Source organism: Scylla paramamosain, chromosome 39 (assembly GCF_035594125.1).
Source record: "Scylla paramamosain isolate STU-SP2022 chromosome 39, ASM3559412v1, whole genome shotgun sequence".
NCBI lineage: Eukaryota > Metazoa > Arthropoda > Malacostraca > Decapoda > Portunidae > Scylla > Scylla paramamosain.
In genome coordinates this window covers 5,395,001-5,420,243 of record NC_087189.1, presented here as the reverse complement: position 1 = coordinate 5,420,243, position 25,243 = coordinate 5,395,001, and the positions used below count along the sequence as shown (strand labels likewise).

The 25,243-nt window shown below is 41.9% G+C and overlaps 2 protein-coding genes across 3 annotated transcripts in view; both read right to left on the bottom strand.

Moving 5' to 3' along the window:
* Nucleotides 1-2,383: 2,383 nt before the first annotated feature.
* Nucleotides 2,384-15,898, bottom strand: LOC135091993 (putative uncharacterized protein DDB_G0282129). The gene is made up of 6 exons (XM_063990103.1): nt 15,893-15,898; nt 15,740-15,781; nt 13,963-14,074; nt 12,033-12,266; nt 6,953-7,223; nt 2,384-5,775 (listed from the first exon to the last, which is right to left on the bottom strand). The coding sequence occupies exons 1-6, from the start codon at nt 15,896-15,898 to the stop codon at nt 5,751-5,753; spliced, it is 690 nt and encodes a 229-aa protein (XP_063846173.1). The 3' UTR covers nt 2,384-5,750.
* Nucleotides 15,899-16,715: 817 nt separating this feature from the next.
* LOC135092109 (blood vessel epicardial substance-like) overlaps nt 16,716-25,243 on the bottom strand; it is an 18,850-nt gene continuing 10,322 nt past the window's right edge. Inside the window, exons 2-4 of one of the 2 annotated variants that reach the window (XM_063990330.1) lie at nt 20,121-20,391; nt 18,604-18,872; nt 16,716-16,843 (exon numbers count right to left, since the gene is read on the bottom strand). In XM_063990330.1, coding sequence (XP_063846400.1) covers nt 16,840-16,843; nt 18,604-18,872; nt 20,121-20,369 — 522 coding nt within the window. In that variant the 5' untranslated portion in view covers nt 20,370-20,391 and the 3' untranslated portion in view covers nt 16,716-16,839. Of the gene's footprint in view, nt 16,844-17,941; nt 18,416-18,603; nt 18,873-20,120; nt 20,392-25,243 lie in introns of those variants that run through there. The other variant, XM_063990329.1, reaches the window with a different exon arrangement.

The window sequence follows — 25,243 nt, the reverse complement described above, 5'->3', positions numbered from 1 at the left end:
TCAGTTTCCCCGTAAACATCAGCTGGGATAGACGTGAGCGGGTATGCACGTGTACTGCCGTGCTGTTTGGTATTTGCAGTAACATGCTTCCTATACGGAACAATCTCTTAAATTTTGCCATATATATCAATATTAACATTGTGAAATTAACATTTTGTGAAAGTAACATGCTTAATGCGGCCGTTAACTTGGAGAAGCTGAAAAAAAAAAAAAATTGGGAACCACTAGTTTATGGGCATGTTGAAAGCCAGCAAAATTTGTGGGTAAATTTGCAGTTTCAACCAATACTCCCCCCTTGACGCCCCTAACTTCCTAGACCCTCTAACGTACCATTTTGTAACCTCCTAACCTCCCTCCATAAAGTATACTAACCTAACATTTTCCAACCTCCTAACAGGGAGGCTTCGCCCCCCTCCCCCCCCACGACCCCCTATAAGGTAAACTTATTAATTTCTGACAGGCTAAAATGGGCTAGAAATGCAACAAACACTGAGATATAGACCCTGCGAAGAGCTATAGTATGTACGCTGTATTGATTGAAACAACAATAAAATCGATCAATGAAGTTTAGTGGGAGGAACGTCTTTCATCTTAATTACCGTCCCTTGTGTTCACCAATATAACTATCAAATATAAAACACTCACCTTAGGAATGAAAACGAAAAACCTTCTTCTCTTCTTTCCTCTTCGTCTTCCAATCCCTTCTCTCTCCTCTTCTCACTCATCTACCTCCTCCAACTTCCACTCACTCTCCTTCTGGCCTCCTCTGACTTACATTCACCGAAGCAAACAAATGAACCACTCACTTTTCGAAACAATAAACCATAACATATTGATTTATGTTCTTTTGCACACACACACACACACACACACACCAGTACTCATTAAGGCACATCTGACATTAAAACAGAAGGCATGAAACAGATATTTGGTGTTCGAAACTTTTGATTCGAATCCCACGACCATCAAAACCTCATTACTAAGTACTAGACGAGCGGTGGTGTTGTCAAGGTCATTTGGTTTCCTTTCAATTAGGATACAAAGCCACACACGGACGGAAATAGTAGTAATAGTAATAGCAACACTAGTAAGGGTAATTATGCTAGTAGTAGTAGTAGTAGTAGTAGTAAAGGTTGTGATAGCAGAACGAGGTGATGTAAAATAACATCAATTAGGAAGAGAAAGAGGAGGAGAATTAAGTGGTCATTGGTAATATAAGTAGTAGTAGTAGTAGTAGTAGTAGTAGTAGTAGGGAAGATGTTAGTTTTGGTGGTGATGGTCGTAGTCATCGTAGTAGTAGTAGTAGTAGTGGCAGAGTGGTAGCAGCAGCACCAGCACCAGTAGTAGTAGTAGTAGTAGTAGATTGCCAATAGTAGTAGCAGTAGTAGTAGTAGCGGTAGCAGAGTGCCAGTAGTAGTAGTAGTAGTAGTAGCAGAGTGCCAATAGTAGTAGTAGTAGTAGTAGTAGCGGTAGCAGAATGCCAGTAGTAGTAGTAGTAGTAGTAGTAGTAGTAGTAGTAGTAGTAATAGTAGTAGTAGTAGCATAAGTAGTACTATAGTAGCAACAGCCTTACATAATAACACAGAGGTATATCAGTGGACGCAAGGATACATCATTGGAAGCAAACACGGCAGGTCATCTTTCCTCGTCACAGCCACACACGGACAGGAGGAGCGCTGGCGAGGACCCTTCTGCTCACCTACAAAACCTACTACGGCTATGTCTCCAAGTCTGCATTCATGACATCTAAACTTAAGGTAGACTGGGACACACACACACACACACACACACACACACACACACACACACACACACACACACACGAGCACACTTATCGTTTCATTTCTAGAACTAAATTTGCTAATCTATTTGAAACTTTATGGATTTTTTTTTTTTGGAGGGAGGGTGGTGGATGAACGGGTTTTTTTTAGTTTTGTACCCTTGACTGGCCTACTACACACCTGGAAAAGAAAGCGCTCTCTCTCTCTCTCTCTCTCTCTCTCTCTCTCTCTCTCTCTCTCTCTTAGACCACACGAAATATACACCATCAAAATTGCCACTTTAGAGCAAAACAGCGACAAGGAATCCAGTACCTCGTAAGATGGCACACCACACACTGCTTGCTCTCAAACCACAACTTCCTCTTACTCTATTACTAAAAAAAAATACGTCAGGTACAAAAAACTAAATGTGTGTTAAGTTTTTTTTTCTTCCTTTTACTTGCTATCCATATACATTCTGTGACTACGATGTTTATATATAAAATTTCAAAAAGGGGCAAGGTATGGGTAGTTAGAGGACCGGGTATGGGATGCAATGGTGGGTGTATGGGGGGAGGGGTCATGGTGCTTCTCTGTTCAATCTATGTGCTTGTGTCTGGAGAGAGAGAGAGAGAGAGAGAGAGAGAGAGAGAGAGAGAGAGAGAGAGAGAGAGAGAGAGAGAGAGAGAGAGAGAGAGAGAGAGAGAGAGAGAATAAAAAGACAAGACGCTTATGGTAAGAAAAGTTAGAATTTTGAAAAGTAAGAAAAGAAAGTAAATGTAGAAAAGAAAGGTAAGAGAAATAAAAAAAAAAAGAAAAGGAAGCTAAAAAGTTACAGGAGAAATTAAAGGTAGTTAGAGAAGATGGAGTAAGATTGTACGCATGAAAAATATTCAAGGGAGAAGAAAAGAATGTATGAAAGAAAATTCAAATCTATGTGAAAAAAAAGTCAGAGAGAGAAAAGATAGCCAGATATATATATATATATATATATATATATATATATATATATATATATATATATATATATATATATATATATATATATATATATATATATATATATATAGTAAAAAAAGAGAAGACATAATACATTATGAGAGAGAGAGAGAGAGAGAGAGAGAGAGAGAGAGAGAGAGAGAGAGAGAGAGAGAGAGAGAGAGAGAGAGAGAGAGAGAGAGAGAGAGAGAGAGAGAGAGAGAGAGAGAGAGTTTCAATGCTTGTAGTATCTGGAAGCTAAGTAATAACAATACATACAAAAAAAAACAATGCCACACTAACCAAAAAAATATTGATACATAACTGTATATATAAAAAGGGAGAAGGAAAGAGATACTGTAGTAGAAAAAGCAGCAGTAGCAGTATCAACAGTAGCAACTAACTAATGCATTCACTGCTTGGTACACACGCACTCTACCTCTCACTCTCTCTCTCTAACCTTGAGGCCTGAAGACTGGAAACCTGAAGACCAGATGAGCCACAAGACACAAGCAAATGTCTGTGCACTGAAAAAATAGTTTACGTGACCCAGACTGACACAAGATGCAGATTCACACAGGCAGACAAGAGGCGGCTCACAGGATGACAACACTAAGGGGAAACAGTTCCAGCACTTGCCTCTGAAAGGAAGAAATGTGAGAATCGTGTCTTAAAACTCTACCTACGCTGATCTGTTTGTTTCTCGTGCAAAAAATCTGTTGAAGTGGTCAAGTTTTTTTTGTCTCTGAAAGTAGGAAATGAGACAGGGGTAATCTGTGTCACACTCTAACTATGAATCTAAACACTATAATATCTGGACTAAATGGTTTTGATCTTTCTGTGTATGTTTTCAATGCAAATTATTGGTTTTGAAAATCATGAAGCATAAAATGAAGATAAGCAATGCTAGAAATGCTTAAAACTGCAAATCTATAAAGAAAAAAATTAAAACTAATTTCACACACCTACAAAAATGAGAAAATGAATAAAGCTTAACTTGAGAGACAAAACCCTTCATCACTTTACATCACACACTTGCCTTACTTAACCATTACCTGAACCTATCACATCTTCAGTCATGATGCCAAATACCTCAATGAAACAGTTTGGGTTCGGAGCACCATGCCAGTGACAAAGAGCAGCACTAAGGCTGTTGCAGTTGTTTGTATCACATGAATGGAAGCTTGAAGATAACAAAAAAAATGCTGCATATTCAAAACTACCTATCATTACCTTTTGGAAGAGGCAAGTGCTGCAACATGTGCTTCTAACTGTGGAATTGTGTCTGTTAAGCACACCTTGCCAGGTCTCTGTTCTGCCTTTCTGTAGCACCACCTCAGGACACCCATCCACCCCTACACACATACATACACACCGCCACCACATTATAATTACAGATGAATGCTACGACTACACAGGTATGAGGCGATACAGAATACACACACATATCCCCACACACAGAACACATTCCCTCACGCATACATTCACTCATCATACTGACGCAACACTCCTGAAATAAAAGAAACGCAGGAAGGCAGAAAGTTAACACTGACTCAGGTGGAGGGACTGAGCAGTTCTGTCATGCTGCTCTTCGGTGTACGGTTGGGTGGTGGTATTGGAAAGACAGTCGCCGGGTCTGCTGGTGAGTGTAACAGTGGGGAGTCTGACAAAGGTCCCTCTTGTCTTAACCTTGGGAAATGTTTACTTCTCCATGTGTTATTGTGTATCTGAAGTCGAGAATCTTGTATCCAGATGTACTTCAGATTTCTGATTTTTGGAAGTTTCTGCATTTCAGAATCTTGGATAAAAGATTCTCAACATATTATTTGAATGTGTGTGGAGTTTGGATGCAATGTGTGGATACTATTGAAGTCACTAACACACACACACACACACACACACAGGTATTCCCACTCCCACAGGTAAAATCACCACCCTTAATTAACAGGTAAGAAGTCCTGCACACCCTTTGGATCCACTAATGAGGGAACACCTGGATGAAGGAACACAAAAGACTGACTGATAACAGGTACACATTGGCACACTGCATCACACAAGCACTCCTCTCTCATCTCCCTCCAATACGTAAAAAACTGTTGAAATTCACACCAGTCATAACATCCATTGAGATTTACACTTCCAGGTATATTGTGCAGTGTAAAGATGGACACACACACACACACACACACACACACACACACACACACACACACACACACACACACACACACACACACACACAGGCTTTATCCAAGGCCCATCACACTCACACTCAACTCCAACTCATCTCACTCTGAATGAGATCCACTTAGGCTACTTGCTCTCGTCCAGTCTCACTAAAAGGCTTCTGACGTTTGAATAAGGCTGCACTGAGTCTCTCCTTTCCTCTAGCTCATGCAACAGTCCCCCTAAAAAATCACTTATTTCTGAGCAATGACTGACAAACACTCCTGCTGCTGCTCCTCCTCCTCCTCGTCCTCCTCCTCCTCCTCGTCCTCCTCCCCCTCCTCCTCCTCCTCCTCCTCCTCCTCCTCCTCCTCCTCCTCCTCCTCCTCCTCCTCCTCCTCCTCCTCCTCCTCCTCCTCCTCCTCCTCCTCCTCTTCTTCCTCCTCCTCTTCCTCCTTCTGCTCCTTCCTCACTTCCTCACCCACACTATGGCCTCTTGGAACAGTCTGTCACACGTGAGCTGGGAATCACGTACAGGAACATGCCATGTACACCGATGGGTTATAAATATATGCATACATGTCTTTTATATAGGTAGTGGAGGATATAGAACGACTCTTATCGTCTACACCAGGTGATAAGGGGTAGGAATGGGACGAGAGTCCATCCATCAGCCAGCCTGTCTAGCCCAACCACTGCACTGGTGACCTGTGGCCACGGTCTGCAAAGGTCCTGACAGCCACCTCAGCTTCACGGCGAGTCTTGGCTCCCGATGCACGAGGATCCCGGCTGCTACAAGCCACGGGGGGAGACTTTGGGGTCTTGGTGTTGTGCTGCCACAGACCATCACGAGTTTGGAATGCCGTGGAATCTGCAGGAGAGGGAGTCATGTAGGGCCTGAAGGTATCATCACCCTGCTATTGGATGCACAGCTGGGAATGCACTACAGAGGGTGGCTATGGTGCTGGTCTGACAACTCATTCTAACACAGAACCTTCACTAACACTCTCCAGATCTACCATGGTACTGTCAAGCATGTATCAGGTCTGTCACATACATAAATGACAGAAAGGTAGGAAATGTGCTTTACTACATGAAGTCTGCCAACCTAGCCAACCTCTGTTCATCCCCATTTACCACTACAGCACTAAGGTTCACTAGTCTTAAGGAGCCACTAAACACTACCCTCTGCAAGTCTCTCTTCATGTGGGGTGAGGGAACAGTCCCACAGGCGCCTCACAAGATGCAACTCACCTCAAGACCCGACTCGTTAAGCCCTACATCACCTGGGCCACAGGTGAACACAGAGCTGGCTGCCACACCTGTCAGCTGCGGTGATCAGTGATGCGGCTGCAGTTGTGGCTGGGCAGCTGTGGTTGGTCAGTCCACCAGTGAGGTTAATTTCTGCTCTACTAATAAGGTGAGGTTATTGGCTTACTCCAGGTGACATCACACGCCCCAACAGTCAACAACTAAGGTAGGCACAGGGGGGAGGCTAAGGGGTTGGGCCAGGAGTTAGTGAAGGGAGGGAGGGAGGCAAGGTACAGTGGGAGCCACCAGTGCAGGGAGGTGTCCAGTGTAGCACTAGTACCGAGGCACTGCAGTGTGAGGGGGCAACATGCGGGGCTGAGGCAGGCAGGGGAGGCAGTGGTGTTGTCAGTGTGGAGGGCGAGGTGAGGGGCAGGGAGAGTACAGGAGCATAGCAGTGTGGCACAAGCCTGCAACAGTGCCATGCTGGGAGTGCCCAGGGTGCTGCCCTACCGAGGCAAGGGTGCCGCCCCGCTGGGCATGGCACCGCCGGCTGGCAAGTGAGGCTGCCACATGCTGGCGCCCCACTAAGCAGGCACTACGGGGGCACCGCTGCCTCTGATGCCGTGCTGGGCGGTGGGTGACAGGCAGAGGCGAAGGGAGGCTGGGCAGGCAGTCAGACAGATGTCTCCAACAGTTGCGGGTCGTCCAAGGCCAGGCCGGGCAGCCCCGCCCCAGCCCTGAGGTCAGCCTCGGCGGGGACACAGGCGGGGGCAGGGGCGGGGGGCGGCAACACACACCTCACCACGTTGTCCCGCTGGCCCTTCCTGCCACCAGCTGCCAGTCCTCCCTGCTGCTGCTGCTGCTGCTGCTGCTGCTGCTGCTGCTGCTGCTGCTGCTGCTGTTGCTGCTGCTGTTGCTGTTGTTGCTGTTGCTGTCTGCGACTGAATTCGCTGCCCACCACCAGCACCTGTAGCTCCTGGTGGAGGTCGTGGTGGTGCTGCAGGGAGCTCCCACGCAGGGTTGGGTCTGAAGAGTTGGACTCGTCCCCAGACCGTCCCGGTGATGACCCTGTTGGCAAACAACGGCTCAGTGCCGCTCCTCTGCCGGCACTCCTCAGCTCGGCACAACAGACTCGGTCCTGGCCTCCACACTGCAACTCTCAGTCTTGGCAGCAGCACGGCGGCGGCAGCAGCAACACCACCGACAACAACAACAACAACAACAACAACAACAACAACAACAACAACAACAACGACAACAACAGCAACAACAACAGCAACAACACCAGGAGGTTCAGCAGGCCATCAGTCACACAGGAGATGGAGAGTAATGACACTACCACTACTACACAACACATCTGCCTACACACACACACACACACACACACACACACACACACACACACACACACACTGCCACTGATGACAATTCTCTCTCTCTCTCTCTCTCTCTCTCTCTCTCTCTCTCTCTCTCTCTCTCTCTCTCTCTCTCTCTCTCTCTCTCTCTCTCTCTCTCTCTCTCACACACACACACACACACACACAATCATGTAGCACTGAGGGAGGCAGCATCTACAAGAGCACACAGTTTCAATACACAGCCATTTCTGAAAATACTGAGAAACACATGAGACAGGACAAGGAGATGCCAGGGGACACACGAGGGGAACAGTGCCATGGTGGGGCTAGAGGGACCACTGAGGTAAAAAGGACCATGATATGACACTGGGATGATACTGCAGCCATGTGGGGTAATACAGAGGACCACAATGAAAAGACAAACTATAAGAATGTTGAGATATGAGACATGTGGGTGTGTGATGAAATATAATGGACAGTCCCAGCCAGCAATGGAATAAGGACTCCTCATATTAAAACCTTTGTAATGAAAGTACAGAAGATTATGGGAAAGATACAGGTATACAGCAAGGACTTAGAGCACCATATCCTGAAACACTTCTGTACTGCACCTCCACTACTTTCTAAAGGGTCTAGTTGAAGCTACGCAGGTTTTCAAGGATGTTTTTATAGATCGTGACAGATTAACAAGATTTTTACATTGTTAAAATAAGAATCCGGCTAATCAACTCCGCAGCCTTTGAAAACAGTCATGGTGAGAAAACAGTGTTTCTGAATACAGACCAGAGAAACATGACAGATGCAAAAGACCACAGGAAGGACAGAGAAGGACATGAACAGGGAAATACAAGAATACCTGTATAAAGAGAGTATAGAAATCCACACAGAGTAGTTTACAGGGTTCATGAGAAATATAGGGAGCCAAGAGGGTACAGAGAGTTACAAGGGTACAGTATCACAAGGGTACAGGACCAATGAGCGTACAGAAGACATAATGAGGATAATATACAAGGTACATGAGAACAGAGGAAATGGGAAGGGTACAGATCATAAAAGGGTACAGAGAATTATGGTAAGATACAGAGGAGAACAGCAGAGTGAAAATGACTACAGAAGAGCACATGAGGGATACAGATCATAGGAAGGTACAGAAGTAATAAAATAAGGTACAGAAAATCACAGAAGGGTACAAGATATGATATGGTACAGAGGTTAATGGCAGGGTACAAATGACTATGGAGGGGTACAAAGGACAAAGGAGAGGGTACATGAGAGGTACAGAAGACTAAGGCAGGGTACAGGGGCTTGAGGGAAGGGTACAGAGGGCATTGTGGGTACAGGATAATGGGGGAACAGGATAGATGACTTACTGGGGGTGTGATGTCACTGGTAACCCGATGGTCTACCCAGAAGAGGCTCAGCAAGGTCTGTTGAGGGAACACTAGCCTCAGGGCCCTCACCTCCCCCCTTGCAGCCCACTCTCCCCTCTCTCCCCTCTCTCTACTTCCATTTTATCTGTCTCCTCTCTTCTCTCCTTCTCCACCTCTTCTGCTTGTGTTTCCCTTATTTTTCCTCCTCTCTCTCTTCCTTTCCCTTATTTACCTATCTCTTTCTCTTGTCTTAGGGCCCTCACCTCTCCCCTCTTTCCTCTCTCCTCTTTATCTACCTTCTCTCCTTTCTCCTTTTCCACCTCCTCTATTTCTACTTCCTTTATTTTTCTTCCCTATCTCATCCCTTCCTTTTTTCTATGTTTTTTATCTATCTTTTTCTCTTCTCTCGGGACCTTCTCTCCTCTCTCCTCTCTCCTCCCCTCTTTATCTATCTTCTCTCTCCTCCTCCTTTATCCCTGTCGATTAACTAAATTTTTTATCTTTTTCTCCTCTCCTATTCCTCTGTTTCTCTATTTTTTTCTATACCTTTTAACTATCTTTCTTTTCTCCTTTTCTTCACTTTCTCTCCTCTCCCCTTTACCTATTTTCTCTCTCTTCTCTCTCTCCTACATTTTATTTATTTTCTTCTCTTCTCTTCTCTTCTCCATCTCTACCTTTCTCTTATTTTTTTCCTTTTTATTATCTCTCTACTTGATTTATTGTTACTTTTGTTCTTTCTACCTCTCTCCTTTCTACTTTTCTGCTTTCTTTCCCTTTTCTCTGTCACTCACTTAATTTCTCTCTTTTTCTCTTCTCCCTCTATCTCACTCACCTTTTTTGTTCTCTCTCTCTCTCTCGTCTCGTCTCTCTCTCTCTCTCTCTCTCTCTCTCTCTCTCTCTCTCTCTCTCTCTCTCTCTCTCTCTCTCTCTCTCTCCTCTCTCTCTCCTCTCTCTCTCTCTCTCAATTTTATCTCCCTTTTTTCTTCTCTCCATCTTTCTCACTCAGTCTTTCTCTACCTTTCTTTCTCTCCCATTCTCTTTATAAAATTTTTTTCTCTTTCTCTACATTATTGTATTCCTTTCCTTCTCTCTGTTCTTCATTCACTGATTCTGTCTATTCTCTTTTTCTTTGTCTTGCATTTCTCATCCTCTTTTCACCTCTTCTATTTTTTTCTTCCCTTATTCTTTTTCCTCTTCTTCCCTTTTCTTATATTCTCATTTTCCTTTTCTCCCTTCCATTTCTCCCTACCATTCTTTTTATGTCCTCTGTTCTTTTTTTACCTATTCCATTAATTTATCTTTCTTCTAATCATTCCCTTCCTTCTTCTATTGCTCTCATTTTTCTCTTCTCTTTGCTTTTGAATTTCACTATCTCTCTCTCTCCCTCTCCATTTTTTCCTCTCATTCACTTCCCTCCTTGCCTATTCCCTTTCCTTCACTGTTAACTTCCCTCATTCTCTCTCCTTCCCCTCTCTCTTTAGCTTTTGTCTTCCTCCTCACCTAATATCTTCCCTCCTCCTTCCCCTCTCCCCTTTAAACTCTTATCTCCCCTCAGCCTTTCAACTTCTCCCCTTCCCTTCCCTTCCCTTCTCTTTTATCTCACTTACTCTTTATTCAAATTTCCTCCTGTTTCCAGACATTTTCCCCCTCTCTTTTCTCTTTACCTCTTTCAGTAAACAATTCATTTTCTTTCTTTTTCTTTTTTTTTATTCTCAAGTTCATCATTTCCTTTTCATTTTGTAATCTGGACTTTCAAGGTATAAAAATAACTAAAATAATAACAATAATAATCCTATGCATATTTCTCAAAGGATCTGAAGGATTGTCATAAGGAGGAAGGGTTGAAAGAAGTGATGTTAATGAGCATGAAAAAAAAAAAAAAAGACTAGGAGTGAGAGAGAAAGAGAGAGAGAGAGAGAAGAGAAGATAATGCATGTATGAGAGGACAGATGAAGGAATAAGGATATGAATGTAATAGGAAAGGATGATGAATACAGTGAATGAGAGGAGAGGAAGAAAGGAAAGGAGAGGAAAGGAAAGGAAAGGAAAGGAAAGGAAGAAAAGGAGAGGAAAGGAGAGGAGAGGAAAGGAAAGGAAAGGAAAGGAAAGGAGAGGAGAGGAGAGGAGAGGAGAGGAGAGGAGAGGAGAGGAGAGGAGAGGAGAGGAGAGGAGAGGAGAGGAGAGGAGAGGAGAGGAGAGGAAAGGAAAGGAAAGGAAAGGAAAGGAAAGGAAAGGAAAGGAAAGGAAAAGAAAGGAAAGGAGAAGAGAAGAGAGGAGAGGAGAGGAGAGGAGAGGAGAGGAGAGGAGAGGAAAGGAGACAAGATGAGAGGAGAGGAGAGGAGAGGAGAGGACAGGCAGAGAGAGGGAAGGTGTAGAACAAACCTAAAGTCTATAAATACTAAAATTATTGAACAAAAATGCAAGATAAGGAAAGAAAATTATTTTATGAGCCTAAAAAAAAATGTAAGGAGAATGGAAGGATAAATGAAGAGGATAATTTAGAATTTAGAAATCCTGCTCCATAAAGCAAAAAAATTCCAGCAATAAATAAAGCAAAAAAACACAAGAATCGAATGGAAAACACATTGAAAAACATGAGAGTTATCACCAAACAAAAAAAAAAGAAAGAAAAAGGAGCTAAAATAATTACAATCAGATGAAAAACAAAATTAAAATATAGGCATCATCACAAAACAGAAAATAAAAAAAATAAATAAATAAGCATCAGATAGAAAACCAGTAAAAAAAAAGCGAATCCCCATCAAAATAAAGAAGAAAAGGAAAAAGAAAGGAAAAAACATAAGAATAAATCAGACAGATAACAAGATAAAAAAAATATAGGAATCATCACAAAACAGGAAAGAAGAGAAGAAAAAAATTAAGCTAAAACCACCTTGATGAAAAATGCACTCATTAACTGAAAAATCACCACCAAAAGAGAGAGAGAGAGAGAGAGAGAGGGAGAGAGAGAGAGAGAGAGAGAGAGAGAGAGAGAGAGAGAGAGAGAGAGAGAGAGAGAGAGAGAGAGAGAGAGGAGAGAGAGAGAGAGAGAAATTATATAAAATAAAAATTAGAACCAGATAGAAAACAAGATGAAAAACATAGGACTCCCTGCCCCATGAAGCAACAAAGCCCAGCACACAACTCACTGAGGCTGTCGCAGTACTGTGTTGACGTCCTTCTGTGAGACGCGCGCCAAGCCAGCGACCGCACGAAGCCCTTGGTGCCCGTGTGGACCGTGTCGAGACTCATGGACCGCTGCACCACACCACCCCGCCACACGTCCTGTGCCCCCACACCCCTCCCCAGCCCCTCCCCTGTCCCCGTGCTGCCCACCCCAAGCTGCTCATTCAGGGAGTACAGCTTGGTGGTGATGTCCTTCCCTGGAAATGAAAGATGTGTTAGATTGGAAGTGTGGGGGTGTGTGGTGATGTTCAAAATAAGAATTTGTCGTTTCCTTGCCTGTTATCTCTGTTTTCTTTTTTTTTACTCAGATTTAGTCTTTTCCTTGCCTGTTAAAAAGTGTAAAAGTGTGGTAATGTTAGGTAACAGTCAGAATTAACCCTTTTTTTGGCAGCAATCCGAATTAGCCCTTTTCTTTCCTGTTATCTCAGTTTCCTTTTTTTTTTTTTTATCAGAATCAGTTTCTTCTTTCCCTGTTAAAAAGTTTAAGAGTGTGGTAATGTTTAGTGACAGTCAGAGTGAGTTTCTTCTTTTCCTGTTATCTCAGTTTCCCTTTCTTTCCTCTTTTATCTCAGTCTCCCTTTTTTTTCTTAATCTAACTATGTTCCTCTTGGTTTCTCTACTTTATTATCTTGCTAAGAAATCTGTAACATTATCATAGCATTTAGTGAGACTTTCCTATCTTTTTATCCCAGTATCCCCTTTTTCTTTACCTTATTGTGTTCCTTTAATTTTTCCTACTTTACTGTTCCTTTAATTTTTCCTACTTTACTGTCTCACTTAGAAATTTGTGACAAACAGTATGGTAACATTTACTGAGAATCAAAATGAATCTCTTCCTTCTCTTTTAACATGTCTCTATTTTCTTCTTTACCTAATTGTGTTCCTATTATTTTTTCCTACTAAATTGTCTTGCATAGAGATAAAAAAAATATCAAGTGCTTGGTGATGCATATTGGTTTCAAGACATGAACTTAGAGGGAGAAGCAATGAAGTGTGAATGAAGGGTAATTAGAACAAGCAATAAACATCATCAGTAAAGTCAGAAATACAAGTGGCGGCTGTAGTGAATTAGAGGTGATTAAAGTGAATTACAGCAACACCGTGAATGCAGAGGAAACAGAAGCAGTAATCATGAATTTAGTGAGAAAATGGGAAAGCCTGTGAGTTTATAAGACAAAACAAGACTCAAATAAGAAGAGAAAAAAAATCAAATTCACAAATTTAAAGGAGAAAAAATGAAAAGCTCATGAATTTAGTTGGCAGAAAAAAACAAGAATCTAAAAAAGAGAGAAAAAGCAACAAGAATCTAGGAAAGAAAGAAAGAGCAACAAGAATTTAAGAAAGATCAAGCAACAAGAATCTTGGAAGAGAGAAAAAATAACAGGAATCTAGGGAAGAGAGAGAAAAACAGCAATAATCTAGACCAGAGAAAAAACAACAGGAATCAGAGAGAAAAAGCAAAAGGAATCCAGGAAAAAAGAAAAAAGCATTAAGGACTCTAGGGAAGAGAAAAACAAACAAGAATCTAAGAGAGAGAGAGAGAGAGAGAGAGAGAGAGAGAGAGAGAGAGAGAGAGAGAGAGAGAGAGAGAGAGAGAGAGAGAGAGAGAGAGAGAGAGAGAGAGAGAGAGAGAGAGAGAGAGAGAGAGAGAGAGAGAGAGAGAGAGAGAGAGAGAGAGAGAGAGAGAGAGAGAGAGAGAGAGAGAGAGAGAGAGAGAGAGAGAGAGAGAGAGAGAGAGAGAGAGAGAGAGAGAGAGAGAGAGAGAGAGAGAGAGAGAGAGAGAGAGAGAGAGAGAGAGAGAGAGAGAGAGAGAGAGAATGTGACAGTGACCATAAAAAACATGCATGGTTGTGACAGGTGACCAGTGACCAGCGTGGGTGATGGCAGACTCACCGACGAGGTTATGAATGATGGCACGCAGGAAGGGCCTCAAATGCAGCACATGGTGGAGGCGCGCCCGTGACCAGTACAGGTATTTGCTCCTCTCCTCCGCCACAATGGTTACCTGGAATGACACGTCCATGGCAGAGACACAGAGCGAGTCTGCTTGAAACACATCAACCCAAGCTTTCTATGCAGACACACAAGATCAGAAGAAAATAAGTGAAGCTGCAAGAAGCCATCTGGCCTACACATGGCAGTCCCTGTATGAAACGTACCCACCTATTTTTACCTATCATCCTCATCCATAAATTTGTCTATCTTTTCAAGCTCCCTAATGACTCAGCATTAACACCCTGATTAGTGAGTCCATTCCATTCATCTAGCACTCTATCTGAGAACTAATTCCTTCCTATCTCTTTTAAATCTATTTTTTCTTTATTTGAACCTGTCATATCTTGTCCTGTCCTGATTATTCATCCTGAAAATTTGTTTGGTCACTCTTGTTATATTCCCTATGCCACTTAAAGATTATCAGGTCCCCTCTTAAAACCTCTCCTTTCATACAGAATACGCCTCATCCCCTGTATCCTTTAAGTCACAACACAGGTATTTGCTCCCCTCCTCTGCCACAGTGGTCACCTTAAACAACACATCTGTAATAGAGATGCACAGAGTGAGCCCCTTTAGAACAGACCGCCCCTTGTCTCCTATGCAGATATACAATGATGCCTGTCTTCCTGCTACATCTGCTTTATCAACTGTACTGTACCACTGAAAGAAGGGACACAGCAGTAAGATAGAGGCACAAGAGGCAACACCATGAATAAACAGCTTCTTTCCCTCTTTACAACCACTAAAGTAAGACAGAAACATCTTCCTCCCACAGAAATATATAGACAGGAATAAGAAGTACCACTATATAAAAAATAAATAGCTTCCTTGCCTCTTTACAACCACTAATGCAAACAACACTCCACACAAAAATGTAGACACAAGGATAAGTAGTACACCCTATGAAAAAAATAAATAGCTTCTTTGCTTCTTTACAATCACAAGAGTAAACAAATCCATCTTCCTCCTTACATAAAGATACCTGGAATACACAGCAGATGATAGAGTCAAGGAATGCAGATCAACTAAAGGAACACAGAGAGAATATTGATACACAAACAGGATCACATAAATCTATTTCATGTCCAGTATATTATAACTATGTAAATAACTTTGTAAAGACCTGGAGCCAGACCCAAGACATAATATTACATGAATTCAAAATAAGGCATAGTATATGAGGCCATAAAATTGTTTGTTACTTAGGTACAAAAATAAATGAATAAAAAAATTTTGTCAGTATCGTATGGAATCTTACTCTATCTCAAATATATAAAAAAAAATACAAAATAAGGAGATAAAAAAATGTTATGGTGAATATCAAAGAGCAATCAGAAAAAAGGTAAAAATACTTAAAGGAATCTTGGTAAAAATGCTGAAGAAAACCTATAAAAAAAAAAGAGATGAGAAAAGAAGAAATGTTTGTCAATCTCTCTCTCTCTCTCTCTCTCTCTCTCTCTCTCTCTCTCTCTCTCTCTCTCTCTCTCTCTCTCTCCTCTCTCTCTCTCTCTCTCTCTCTCTCTCTCTCTCTCTCTCTCTCTCTCACAAACACACATGTCAGAGTACACATTACATATTCATGCCATCATTACTACCTCCACACTTCATCCCTGCCTAGGGCCATCTACACAATACCACCACCACCACCACCACCACCACCACTACAACGCCTCACCTGGAAGAGTTCATCTGAGTCGTCAGGACAACGCCTCCCACTCTGGTGAGTCAATGAACTGGTTGGGTAGGATGTAGTGCAGGTGTGTTGAATCACAGGTGACCCTCAACCTGGGAAAGATGTGAAGATACAGAGGGAGGGATGCAACAACACATCCATCACTAAGTAACAAGCCACAGTGTTTCATTTCTTCCTATCTTCTACTGCTATTTTCAAGCTAACTGCTCTTCTGATCTTGCTAAGTGTATGCCTCCCCTTCCCCCATAACCTAGCTGCACATGACTACTTTCTCTCACTCCTATTCTGTCCACTTCTCTAATCCAAGAAATAACCAGTAATCTAAAACATTCATCCCTTTCTCTGGTAAAACTGTGGAACTCCCTGCAGACTTAAATGAAGAAAACAAAGAAAAAGCTTCAGGATAAAGAAAAAGGAATAGAAAAGATTGAAATAAGGAAAGATGGTATACAGAAGCAAACAGAGAAAAAGCACATAAAAAAAGGAAAAAAAAGACTGAAATGAAAGGGAAAGAATTATACAAAAAGAAAAAAGGACTTCCAAAAATTGAGCATGAAACAAAAGGAAGGAGCTTTAATGATAAATAAAGCAGCATCCAAGTATAAACAACAATCTGATGAAAACATAAGTACTTTCCAGTGAAGAAAACAGTTTTGTAAAAGACATCAAAACACAAAGAAAAGAACATCCAAATATAAACAACAGAAAAAGGACTTTTGAAAACAGATCATGAAATAAAAGGAAGGAGGTTTACAAATAAATAATACAGACACTCAAGCATGAACGAGAGAAGAAAGGACACTTGAACACAGAACATAAAATAAAAGGAAGAAGCTTAAGAATAAAAAAATAGACACTCTGAAGAGGACACTGAAACACAGAGCACAAAATAAAAGGAAGGAGGATTACAAATAAACAAAACAGACATCGCATCACAAACACTCCAGCAAGAACATACTTTCCCGTGAGCAGAATGGAGAGTCGCTCGTCTGCTGGCGTGATGTCCTCCAGAGCATAGGTTTCCCCCGCCTCCAGCCACAGTACCTTGGCCTCCCTCACCAGGTGGCGGAAATTCTGGCGATTCACCTGCAGGAGTTAAAAGGAAAGGAAGGAGTCAGTCAATCTTCACTGACTCCTTCCTTCTCTCCAGTCAGTGTTCTTCTTCTTCTCTATCTCTTGTCTCTCCTGTTATATAACTTTTCTCTTTAGACTTTTCCTAATATTGATGTTTTTTTGTTTTTTTAAAGCCATCCCCATCTCCCATATGATGAATTATTCTGAGAAGCTTTCATATTCACTGCCTTTCGATCTCATATACTTGTTATTGAAATATGTACCAAGGTTTCTGAAAAATCTAATTATTTTGAGTAGGAGAGAGAGAGAGAGAGAGAGAGAGAGAGAGAGAGAGAGAGAGAGAGAGAGAGAGAGAGAGAGAGAGAGAGAGAGAGAGAGAGAGAGAGAGAGAGAGAGAGAGAGAGAGAGAGAGAGAGAGAGAGAGAGAGAGAGAGAGAGATCCCACTGACTGCCTGTACAATTATAAATACCTTTCACCTTTTACTGATCTATATTCCATTACAAAGCTTAACTATTATTCCATCTATCACTGACACAACCAACCATTCAAAACCACACCTGTTCACCACACCTGTTCACCACACCTGACCTCCCTTATCACAGCATGACTAATACTTTTAAACAATTACTTATATATGTAGCATCACCACTTTTCTTACACAATTCTTTGCCCTGTCTGAGGAAATTGTTTTAGCCTCAAGTCAAAATAGATATTAAAATTGCCTTTATTCTCATTCTTGAAACAGGCTATAGTATCTTTCCTTCTTCCCTTCCCTTTTCTGTCCCTTCTGCTCTCCTCTCCTTCTTTATCAGACCTCAATATTTTCCCTCTTCTCTTCTCCTCTCTCCCTCTCACTTCCTCTTCTTCTCTATCAGACCTCAATATTTTCACTTTTCTCTTCTCCCCTCCTCTTCTCACTTCTTCTCTATCAGACCTCAATATTTTCCCTCCTCTTCTCTTCTCTTCTCTCCCTCTCACTTACTCTTCTTCTCTATCAGATCTCAATATTTTCCCTCCTCTTCTCTTCTCTTCTCTCCCTCTCACTTCCTCTTCTTCTCTATCAGATCTCAATATCTTCCCTCTTCCCTTCTCTTCTTTCCCTCTCACTTTTCTCTCCTTCTCTGTCTTCTGTCTCTCCAGTCACAACTTTTATTCTTGCAAATTTTTCTGATAATCACCACTCAGCCACTTTTTTTTGGGGGGAGAGCCTTTGCATACTCAGTTACAATTAAGTAGCATTAGTATTTTTCATATGTAAGAGTTCTTTGCCCTGTCTTAAAGGTAACTGTTTTAGCCACAAGTCAACCTAACCTACCCACACCTGGACAAAATACAGATGTAGATATCATTACAATTGTATTTATTCTCACCTGTCCCGTTTCAGCCCTGGACAGAATTCTGGTAATGCCTGGAACTCCCTAATTGTTTCTGTATTTCCTCCTTCTTATGACGTGAATGCTTTCAACACGGAGATTTCAAGATGCTTTTCCTTCAATTTTGGATGATCCTTTTGACCTTTCCCTTGGGACTGGCACCTGAATGAGTATTTTTTTCTCTTTTCATTGCCCTTGGCCTGTGCCCCTCTTACATAAAAAAAAATAATAATAATAAATATACAAATAAATAAATGTCCATATTTTCACCTGTCCTCTTAATCACAAATCACACCTTAACAAAATATCTATCACTACAACCATCTATATTCTCACCTGTCATAAGCTGCAAATCACACCTGGACAAAAGATATTCTCACCTGTCCTCAGCCACCTACCTTGAGTGGCTTGAACACCTTGTCGTAAAGGTCCAGCAGGTCAGGGTGTACACGGGGGGCCACACAGTGTAGGTCAGGTAGAGGACGTGGGCCCCGTTGAGCAGCAGGAAGGAGAGGTTCCATGCTAGGATGTCCACGGCGCACAGGTCCAGGCCGGCCCACAGGGTGAACAGAAGCACTCCCACACTGAGTACGGCACGCATCACCAGGCCAGAGAGCTTGAAGTTGTGCGGAACCAGGAAGGCCAGAAGGCAGATGAAGTTGGCCACCTGTGAAGTGAAGTTATAGAGAATTAAACGATAAAAAAGTAGATTAATATGGAAGTTACAAAGCAAAAGAGAAGTTAGAAGACAGATCAAACTGGCCACCTGTGAAAAAAGTTAGGTGACAGCATTAAAAGACCAATAAGTACTCATAGATGAATATAGAAGTTACAAAGCAAAGGAGAAGTTAGAAAGCATATAAAATAGACCATCTGGGAAGAAGTTAAGTCATAGAGTTTCAAAAAATTTGATGAAGCTGGCCACCTGTCAAGTGAAGTTATGGAGTATTAAAAACACCAAAAAGTAGACAAATATGGAAGCTACGAGACAAAAGAGAAGTCAGAAGGTAGATTATATAGGTCACCTTAAGTTAGAGATCATTAAGAAGTAGATGAAGCTGGAAGTTATAGAAAACCAGGAAGGTTAAAAAGATAAATGAAGTTAGCCATCTATGAAGAACTGAAGTTATAGAGCACCAAAAAGAACAAAAAGTGGATGAAATTGGAAGTTACTGAAAACCAGAAAGGCGATATGTACGTAAAATTAGCTACCTATAAAAAGAAATCAATTTAGACCATAAAATAAAGCTACGAAACTTATGAACTTGGCAAACTATAAGGAAATTAGGTTACTGGGGCATAAGAAAGATGAGAAAGGAGATGAAGTTGATCATTTGTAAGGAAATTAAGTTACAGATCACTACAAGAGGCAGTGAGCAGATTGAACTGTTCACTTGCTAAGGAATACTACAACATTTTGACACCAGGTGAAGTTATCCACCTAAAAAGCTATGATATTATGAAACACAAAAAAAAAAAAAAAAAAAAAAAAAAAGCAGGAAACATTCATCATCCCTGCAGGCTTGAAATCACAGACGACCAGAGAAGTGGTACATTAAACTGACAATCAGCAAACAAAGTGATAATTATGCAACACTAAGTGGATTAACTCCCTTCACAGCTGTCTGGTACATCTTTCTTCAATCACTATCCACTCTTAGACATCTTTACATCAGTTCTTTAACCCTTCCACAGCAACACAATACAATACCAGCACCAGAAGCAATGCATGAAGTCTTTACAAGCATCTACAAGAAAGTTAGCAATAAAAAATCGATACATTTCACAATTTCTTGCAGTACAAAGATTGGATGTGGCAGTAGAACAAGCAAAGATGTCTCAGAGTGACTGGTAATTAAGGAAAGATGCACCAGATGGCAGTCAAAAGTTTAATTGCACCCAACAAGACCCTCACCTGGAAGAGAGTGAGTGTTGCACCAGACCACTCAGTGCAATACTCAATCTTCCTCTGCGTGTCCCTGGAGGAGGAGGAGGCATTGCCGAGGGGCGTGGGAGCCGTGGCGAGGCTGTCATTGTACCCCTCGGCCCAGGAGAGATCTGCCGACTCCAGAGCCACCCCAGGATCGTCATGCTGCGAGGCCAACACTGTGAGATTCTCCACTTCCCCGGCCCTCCACCAGCCTCCTCCACCCACCACTTCCATGCCCAGGCTGTCACCTCTGCTGCTGGAGGGGTGGAAGTGCAGGTTAGTGTCTGAGTGGGCTACGTGGATGCCTGTGTGTCTGTGTGTGTGTGATGATAAGAGTGTAGGTGTGGGCGTGTGGTAAAAATTTTGGTGGTATATGAAGGATGTGTCAGTCTAAGAAGGGATAAGGACTAAGTGTGTGTGCGTGGGCACTGGAGGATGTGTGTGCTTTAGGGATGGAGGGGCGGAGGAAGGGAGAGAGGGAGGAAGGAATAAGTTAAGTAGGAAGGAGGGAAGAAGTTAAGAAGGAAGAGAAGGGAAGGGAAGGGAAGAGAAGAAGGAAAAGGAAAAGGAAAAGGAAGGAAAAGAAAAAGAAATAAAAAAGGAAAGAAGGAAGGAAGGAAGGAAGGAAGGAAGGAAGGAAGGAAGGAAGGAAGGAAGGAAGGAAGGAAGGAAGGAACAAACAAACAAACAAACAAACAAACAAACAAACAAACAAACAAACAAACAAACAAAGACAAACAAAGAAAAAGAAAAAGAAAAAAGGAAGGAAGGAAAAAAGGAGAGAAGGAAGAGAGAAAAAGGAGTCCGAGTCAATGGGCAACTGAGTGAATGGGTGAGTAGGTGGGTGGATGTCAGTATGAGAGGCAATGAAATGGTATATAGAGAGGGGCAAGGAAGTGAATCAATACAGGAATGAACAGCTGTGTTGGTGGCAGGATAGATGAGGCATGCTTGTGTTTTGTGCTTGGAATGACTAAGGTATACTGAGAACACTCTAACCTTGTATAAGCTTGAGTGATGAAAATGCTAAACTGTGTGTGTGTATTTTTTCTTACCAGAATATTAACATTTTTTACATGATATCAAAATAGTTCACCAGTTTTTTTCTTTTCCCTTTTTTTTCATGCATTTCTTATAACAGGTTAGAGGTTTTGCAACAGTACATACACAAGTGAATGATGAATGAGTCTTACCAAAACCATACATTCAACTCACAAAAGAGTTTTACCAAATCTGAGAGGTCACAGAGACGAACGAGCTACAAAGAACATGGAAGGAAAGCCAGAATATTATCTTGACTCAGCACTACAAGAACAAAAAGTAAAAATACACTTTACTTCATCATCTTTCCAGCACTGGGTCCATACTACAAGTTACAAATGATACTCCACTCTCCCCTTGCCTTCCTTCTCTTCCCTTCTTTCAGCAAGCTAATTTCCTCTTCTTCCCCTTCCCTTCTCCTCTCCTCTCTCCTTATCTTCCCTTCTGTATCATCAACTTCCCAGAAATTGCAGGTTCAAAGGCTGACTGCAGCAGCAGCGGCAGTGGTGGTGGTGGTGGTGGTGGTGGTGGTGGTGGTGGTAGTGGTAGTTTTTTGTTGTTGTTGTTGTTGTTGTTGCTATTGTTATAGAATCAGTTGTTGTAAAATTTATTGTTCTTATTGCAATAGTAATGAAAGTAGTAGTAGTAATAGTAGTAGTAGTAGCAGTAGCAATAGCAGCAGCAGCAGCAGCAGCAGCAGCAGCAGCAGCAGCAGCAGCAGCAGCAGCAGCAGCAGCAGCAGTAGTAGTAGTAGTAGTAGTAGTAGTAGTAGTAGTAGTAGTAGTAGCAGTAGTAGTAGTAGTAGCAGTAGTAGTAGCAGTAATAATAATAATAATAATAATAATAATAATAATAATAATAATAATAATAATAATAATAATAATAATAATAAAAATAATAATAATAATAAAATAACAATAATAATAACAGTAACAATAATATTAACAAAAATAATAGCAACAATAATAAAATGAAGAGAGAGAGAGAGAGAGAGAGAGAGAGAGAGAGAGAGAGAGAGAGAGAGAGAGAGAGAGAGAGAGAGAGAGGGGGGACAGTAAACACAAGAACACTAACACAACCCTGACCTAACACACGCACACAACACACAACACAGCCTTAGAAACACTGACCCATATCCCCCACCCCCACACTCTCCACCTCTCATTATATACCCCCACTCATCACTGTCACCTCCCCTCCCTCTCGCCGCCCCTCCAGCACCCTTCGCCTGACGAAACATAGCCTACTGACCCAAATAAAAGAGGGAGTAAGGGGAAAAGAAAGGAAGGGAAGAAGGAAGGGGAGAAAAAAAAGAGAGAGGGAGTTTCCAGAAATGTTCAACAGTAAGTTACGTATTATTAGTGTTCTTGGGAAAATTATAGGTCTCTCTCTCTCTCTCTCTCTCTCTCTCTCTCTCTCTCTCTCTCTCTCTCTCTCTCTCGGGTCATGTGTGTGTGTGTGTGTGTGTGTGTGTGTGTGTGTGTGTACCCGAGTCTCCATGTGTATCACGTCTTTCTTCTCCTCTCTCTATTATTTACAGCTTTCCTCCTCCTCCTCCTCCTCCTCCTCTGCTTTCTCCTCCCCCTCCCCTCTTTCTCTGCTTCTTCTTCCCCCTCCTCTGTTTCCTCCTCCTCTTCCATAATACACGCATCAGTTATCTATGTACACACACACACACACACACACACACACACACACACACTTTCTCCTTTATTCCCTCTTTATTGCTTCCTCTTTCTCTTACGTTCTGGTAATTCTCTCTCTCTCTCTCTCTCTCTCTCTCTCTCTCTCTCTCTCTCTCTCTCTCTCTCTCTCTCTCTCTCTCTCTCTCTCTCCTTCACAATTTCTTTTTTTCCCTCAGCAGTTCCTCTCTCTCTCTCTCTCTCTCTCTCTCTCTCTCTCTCTCTCTCTCTCTCTCTCTCTCTCTCTCTCTCTCCCCTTCACAGTTTCCTTTTTTTCCCTCAGCAGTTCCTCTCTCTCTCTCTCTCTCTCTCTCTCTCTCTCTCTCTCTCTCTCTCTCTCTCTCTCTCTCTCTCTCTCTCTCTCTCCCCTTCACAGTTTCCTTTTTTTCCCTCAGCAGTTCCTCTCTCTCTCTCTCTCTCTCTCTCTCTCTCTCTCTCTCTCTCTCTCTCTCTCTCTCTCTCTCTCTCTCTCTCTCTCTCTCTCTCTCTCCCTTCACAGTTTCCTTTTTTTCCCTCAGCAGTTCCTCTCTCTCTCTCTCTCTCTCTCTCTCTCTCTCTCTCTCTCTCTCTCTCTCTCTCTCTCTCTCTCTCTCTCTCTGTGTGTGTGTGTGTGTGTGTGTGTGTGTGTGTGTGTGTGTGTGTCGTAGTTTCCTTCTTTGCTGGTATATCATTCACCCTAAGCTCTCTCTCTCTCTCTCTCTCTCTCTCTCTCTCTCTCTCTCTCTCTCTCTCTGCACGCTCACCCATTCCGACATGAAAGCCATGCACTTTTTTTTTCCTCTTCTTAATCTCTCTCTTTCACGCAAACAGGAATAATAAACTGAGTATGGCATGCATGTTTTCTGTCCTAATCTCTCTCTCTCTCTCTCTCTCTCTCTCTCTCTCTCTCTCTCTCTCTCTCTCTCTCTCTCTCTCTCTCTCTAGGCTATTGTTAAGTATAGCTTGGTATGGTGTCGTTGAGTGAGGTAACGTAAATCAGAATATCGCAAGACTAGGGAAAGTAAGGTAAAACTGTAAGGTATTGAGATAAGATATTGTAAGGTAGGTATTGTAAGACAAGGTATTGTAAGGTAGGGTATTCTAAGGCAAGATATTGTAAGGTAGGGTATTGTAACGTAAAGTATTGTAAGATATTGTTAGGTGGGGTACTGTAAGGTAAGGTATTGTAAGATGGGGTACTGTAAGGTAATGTATTGTAAGGGAAGAGGTCATTTAAGATAAGATATTGGGAAGTAGGCTATTGTTAGGCTATTGTAAAGTACGGTAAAGTCCTTGCGAGTACATTAAAACATCGTACTGTAAGATATCGTAAGGTAAAATATCGCAAATTCGACTATTGTAAGCTAAAATGGGTTAAGTTACCGTGAGATGCTAAGAGATGTATTGTAAACGAGGTAAGGTAACGCATTTGCAATCTATCGCATGGTAAGGTACGGTGTTTGTAGCCATCGTAAGGTACACAGAGGAAGGTAACGTAATAAGGCAAGCGGCGGCAAGATGTACTGTAAAATAAAGCTGGGATATTTAAAAACGTATAGCAGGTGCTTGTGGAGTATCGTGAAGCTGGATAACACGTACACACCTTGCCTTAACTGATGTGAAAATACTTAACTGATGTGAAAATACTATCTCAATTAATGGCGAGAACAAGAATAAGAATAAGGACAAGAAGAACAAGAATAAGGACAAGAAGAACAAGAATAAGGACACGAACAACAAGGACAATGACAAGAACATGAACAAGGACATGAAGAAATAGAACAAGGAGAACAAGGGAAAGGAGAACAAGAAAGAACAAGAGAACAAGAACAAGAATAAAGACAAGAACAAGCAAACAAGACCAAGAACAAGAATAAGAATAAGGACAAAGACAAGAACAAAGACAAGAAAAAGAACAAGAACTGGAAGAACAAGAACCAGAACGACAACAACAACAACAACAACAACAACAACAACAACAACAACAACAACAACAACAACAACGACGACGACGACGAAGACGACGCATGTTTGCTATGATTTCAGCTTTCCGGCCATGTCATCCTCACTACCGTGCCCACAAGTCAAGCTATCCCTTCCACTTCACCTCCTGCTATGGTCTAAGTGGCTGTTGAAGCTAAAATGCGTGTAATTTTGAAATGAAGTAGCACAAATCTATCTTCTTTCCTTTGTTTAATTTTGCGCTACCGGAACAAGGCGTGTAATTTTTCTTCTATTTAATTTGAACTGCATGTAATTTTAAAGTAAAGTAGCACAAACCTATCTTCTTATCTTTATTTAATTTTTAGCTAACGTAACAAATTTCATCATTTTTCCTTTAGTCAACTTAAACTGCATGTAATTCTGAAATGTAGGGGCACAAATCTATCTTCTTTCCTTTACTCA

Bases quoted from the DNA above. Each gene is read 5' to 3' on its own strand.
- LOC135091993 (XM_063990103.1), bottom strand. The intron at 14,075-15,739 runs GTGAGGCGTTGT...GTGTCATTCCAG, and splicing joins ACTCAGATGAACTCTTCCAG to GTAACCATTGTGGCGGAGGA. The intron at 7,224-12,032 runs GTGAGTTGTGTG...GTTTGCCAACAG, and splicing joins ACAGTACTGCGACAGCCTCA to GGTCATCACCGGGACGGTCT.